The sequence below is a fragment of the Apaloderma vittatum genome, unplaced genomic scaffold, assembly GCF_000703405.1.
Source record: "Apaloderma vittatum isolate BGI_N311 unplaced genomic scaffold, ASM70340v1 scaffold17206, whole genome shotgun sequence".
In the NCBI taxonomy this organism is placed as follows: Eukaryota; Metazoa; Chordata; class Aves; order Trogoniformes; family Trogonidae; genus Apaloderma; species Apaloderma vittatum.
The window spans coordinates 1-5,015 of NW_009720193.1; the positions used below are offsets into that span (position 1 = coordinate 1).

General features: G+C 41.5%; 1 protein-coding gene across 1 annotated transcript in view; it reads left to right on the top strand.

Annotated features, from left to right (window-relative positions):
• The first annotated feature begins 2,538 nt into the window (after nt 1–2,538).
• The window catches only part of JAK1 (Janus kinase 1), a 19,278-nt gene continuing 16,801 nt past the window's right edge, over nt 2,539–5,015 (top strand). Inside the window, exons 1-2 of the mRNA XM_009870939.1 lie at nt 2,539–2,625; nt 3,862–4,062. Coding sequence (XP_009869241.1) covers nt 2,539–2,625; nt 3,862–4,062 — 288 coding nt within the window. The remainder of the gene's footprint in view (nt 2,626–3,861; nt 4,063–5,015) is intronic.

Consider the following 5,015-nt stretch of genomic DNA (forward strand, 5'->3'; position numbering starts at 1 on the left):
TCCAACCCCCAACATTCTGTGATTCTGTAATATTCCCTCTTTGCCTTAAAATGTGATACTCACATACACGGTCAGTTTTGGCCATGGATAAAAACCAAGTGGTAATCTAGCTTTACACATTTTCCCATCTTTTTTCCTGATAATCTCTATTTAGCCAACATGACTATTACTTGGATGTGCTGATGGAGAGAACTGGTTTATGTATAAACGTCAGGTTGTGCATCAAAACTGTTTTCTGGGCTTGTTAGAGACTAACAACGGCTTTGCTTGTGCAGATAGAGAGCTCTGAAAAATCTCATCTTTGTTTTGATTCTGCTGCCACCCATGCCAGACTAGAATTGTCCTTGTTTTTGGGTGAAGTGCTACAAGACCGAACCATTGGCAGTCAACAAAAAGGTCTTTGCTTTTCCAGTAAATATAATACCGATATTTATTTTTAGAAGTGGATATTGTGGTCTTTTATTTTTTCTTTAACACAGTCCGTTAGTAGTACTAATGACTTAACCTTGGCTAATCGCAGATTTAAACAGCTGTGATTAATTTGGCAATTAAACCCCATGCAGTAATGGAGTTGAGTGACTTCTTAAAAGAAGCTTGCAGGATTCTAATGGCTCTTAAGGAGCATTAAGTGCCCTTCCTTGCTTTAAGAGTTGGATTAACCGTATACTGGATAATAAAAAAAAATTTCTTGGTGTAATGTCAGTGTGGGGCGTTTCCCTGTGATACTGCAATTCTTTGATGTGGTCTGTTTTTTGCAGTAAAAGGTGGTGGTGTTTTAAAAGTGTGGCTGTGGGAATTTAATCCTCCAATTAGGAGCACAATGTTGTTTTTAAGTTAATTCTTAAAAAACTAGTTTCAACTCTGTTTGGTGTTTTATGGTTTTTTGCTTTGGGTGGACAACAAGAGCTCTCCGAGTACTCTGCCTTTCCTGTTTTCATGGCTTCCACTTCGAAACCTTCTTTGGCTCTCTGTAACTGTGATCAAATTTTAGGTATATGGGCAAAACTAATCTCCATTGAGCTTTATTTTTTTCTGGAAATCTTTCTGTTCTGCCCTTTTTTGTGGAACGAAGCTTTGGAAAATGCCCTGCTTCCTGTATTGAAAAGCTCCGGTGGTTTATTTTTTTTTAGCTTTGGGGTTGGGATTTGATGTTTAGCCGGGGCATCTCTTTCCTCAGCTGTATTCCACGCAAACTTGAAGCCAATAATACGTGTTTAAAATAATTTCATGTGCATTTAAGAAGTAGTTCTGTGAGTTAAGTGCTAAAATCAAAAGATTCCCATCTCCCTCTGAACGCTGCAGTGGATTGCTGAAGTGGTATTTTCCTTTCTTTCATTCCTGACCTCTCGTGTGTCTTGACTTGGGCATCTGATCTGAGAGCAGAGCAGAGCACTGAAAAATTACAAGCAATACAGGATTGTGAAACTGTTCTCTGAATGAGTATTGTTTCTTCTGAGCCCTGCAAGAGGCCGAATTCCTCTTGAAAAAGGAGAATGGTCTGGGCTTGCTTAATAGTGCGGCATATTAGACTGTGTCATTTAGAGACCAAATCATTTTGATGTGAACAACCTCATTTCTGAAATTAGATTTGATTTAGTTGTGTCCTGTCGAAATTGTATATAAAACGAAGGTGTGTGAGTAGTTTGAAATATTTTTAGGTGTTTGATTTTCCTTCCGCTGCTGCGATCTTCAGATCTGATTTCTGATTGTGTGGATGTACCATCCTCTTCTCCCATCACATCTGTGCCAGCTGCTATACTATTGGTAATATTTTAAAAAGGACTTGCTTTTCACAGGAAGCCTTTTAACTAACGCTGTATTTCTTTCACTTGCCTCAAGTTTTGGGGAAAAAAAAAGTCTACAACATAAGAAACCACAATATTTTGCAATATCCTGGAGTAATTAGCACACCAGCTGATGGAGGAGGAGTTTAACTGTTCTGCTGCTGGCTGCCGTTTAAGCCAGAGGTAGCGATGTGGAGAAGGGACCCGATACACCTATTTTGGGAAACTCTGGAAAGGACTATTGGAGCCACTACAGGTGCTCCTTCCCAGCTCATTTACAGGACTTCTGAATTGGAAAGCTTGTACTTGTGAAAGTCGAATAATAATAATCTTGTCTCCCCCTCTACAGAAACCAATCGTCTCTTCTAAGCGGAGACTCCTCCTTTATTTATACGATTCCTCAAACAATGGGTCTCTCGTTTTTATTGTAGCTTGTAAGTGTTGTCTTAATAGGGAAAGGAACAGATTCTCCTTTCAATTACAAACAATACACAATACCTTGCCCATAATTATTTTCAGGAAACACCAAAAGACTTGGGAGTTACTAATTATCACTCATCTTACAATGGAGCACAGGCAACAAAGTAATTTCCTGGAGGCAGAAGGATTTGCTTTGCTCTGCTTTTTTACGGAGTTCTGCATTATCTTACAGTACTTGTCAGGAGTTTTTTGGCATAGTTGTGTGCTGGTGTTCCTACTCATGCTATAGATAGATGCATTCCAGAGACGTAAAAAGACTTAACAAAAAGAGAGGATGGACAAAAACACAGTGTGGAAACTTACCTCTTACAGAGTGATTCGATACATAATTCTTCGTTTGAACGAACAGCTTACTGTGCAGGTAACACGTGCCGTTAAAACATGTGGGACTGGGCTACAAGTCCTAATTTTGGTTTGCTCTTTAAGATCCTGACTCTGCACTGAGGCTGGCACACACCAGCCTCGACCTAAAATTGGGGCTTAATCCATGAACCCTCATTCTGCTAAGAGACAGATCACAAAGACATGGTCATGTACTTAAAAACACGCATGTTTGAACGTGGATTATCCTACACCGTGTTCCTAAGCATTGATTTCACAACTCCCTTTAAATTAATGCAGTAATGTGTGTGTATATATATATATATATACACACACACACAGAGTGCAGTAATTCAGTGTGGTTTGCTCTTGCTGGTGCTTGCTGGTACTGAATGCTCTGCTGGAATTAGACTGGCATATTCTCATAGAAATCGTTCTTATTTAGGAATTGGGTAAATCTGCTCCTCTATAACCTTTTAATTACAAGTAGTTAGTGATCATGTGCAAGGCGTGAACCTTTGCAGAAGGCACATTGATTCAAACCAGGTTTAACCAAACTTTACTTGCTTTACAATGTTACCAGAACACAGATAAACACGAATTTCTGGAACAATTTAGGCAAAGGTTTCTCCAAAGGTGCTAACAGAGGCTGGAACTCCAGCCTTCCATTTATTTTTCAGCAGATGCCAACTCCTTCCGCAGGTTTTCAGTTACACAGTCTCGGGTACAGATGTGAGTAAAAAGCTCCTTTGCAGTCTACACAGACCATCGACTGTGTCCCTTTGAAACCAGATGATTTGAATTGAGTGCCTTTTTCACCAGCTCCATGCAAAACCAGAGGGAAGCATGAATTCCAGTCCCGCTCCAGCCCTGGGACGGGCTCCTCCTGGCAGTTCTGCCCTGTGCATCGCTTTGGTGCCTGTGGAGGAGGAGGAGGAGGAAGGCTGAAGTCATGTGAGCCCTCCAGATGATTCCTTTTACCTCGGCGCCAGCTCAAGTGATGCGAGAGGCAATGGCAGCATAATTGTCATCTGGAGCGGTGGCTTCTTGTTTGGTGGGGTGCGCAGGGATGCGGCAGCCAGGCGGACGTGGTATCCTGAGTTAAGAGTGAGATGCTGTTGGGTGGAGATGCTGAAGATCTTTGCCTTGATAACGGAATTTTCCCCCACTTGCCCAGGGTTCAGAAATGGGGTGACTTAGGTTGCAACCCCAGGGCAGAAAATTGACGGGTTTGTGACTGATTTGCTTTCAGAAGTTTTAAATGCGTGCCTAACAGAGGCTTCCCTCAGAAGTTTTTAAAGTTTATTCCTCTTCTCTTACAAGATACTACTTTACAAACTGGCATGGGACGAGTGAAAACGAACCCTCAGTGTGGAGACATACCCCGAGGAAGCCAAAGAACTCGTACGAGAAGAAGACGGGACCAGAAGGAACCCCCATACTAGATGCAGGTTCCTTAGAATACATCTTTGCACAGGTAAGATGTTGCTTGCGAGTATCTCTGCCGCTGTAGTCACACAAAAACTATTTGGTCAAGTAGAAGCTGCTTTAAAGATCTGTTTTCAAACCTCTCAAGTACACTGATTACGTGCAGTTTTTCTTCCCTTCTGCTTTGCCTCTGACACGGGGCAGGGGGTGGTACGCGCAGCACGCTGGGTCCCCGGTTCAGAACACTTGTGCTCTTGTCCAGAACCATTTGTGGATGCAAACCAGAAACTGTCGGGTTTTGCCAAAGCAATGGGAAGATGGAAGTTGATGAAGGCTTGTGAAATGAGCAAATTAAAGGCGCTGGATAAAAAGATGTTTACTGTTAATTCCAAGTATAATTAGCGGAGAATTTTCAGACTTGAAGTCTGGTTGTGTCGTCCAGAACAAAAGAGATGGCACGAAGCTGCTCCAGTGAATTCTTGTCGTTTTGTTGTGAAACCACAGCGAAAGAAAATGCCAGGTTAGCTACAACTCTGTGTGCATTTTAATGGTACCACTTCCATTCTGAAGTCATGAAAGAAGCAAATATTTCCCTGTAATCAAGCTAACTTACGGCTTGTTTTAAATGAAGATTCTTGTGTATGTGTGTGCAACTTTGCGAAATCCCTGTTTGCAAAACTGGGATTTGTCTTTTTTTTTTTTTTTCTCCTTCTTTTTGAGTGCCAGCGAAAAGCATGAGAATGTCTTTTAAGTTGCAGAATGAGTCGAGAACGTAATGGGTACCATCAGACAATATTGCATTGAGCAGAATTTTACTTTTGGGTGGTAATATTTTAGAAAAAGGCCAAACAGAAAAACACTAATGCCTGTATAAGGCGAGAGAAATGTCTTTGCTCTTTGGGAACGAAATATTTTTTCAGACTGTTCCAGAGCAAGGTGGCTGTTACAGAATTTGTTTCACTGGTCTAAGCGGAGACTCGATCTATTGCCTGGCTCTTCCCT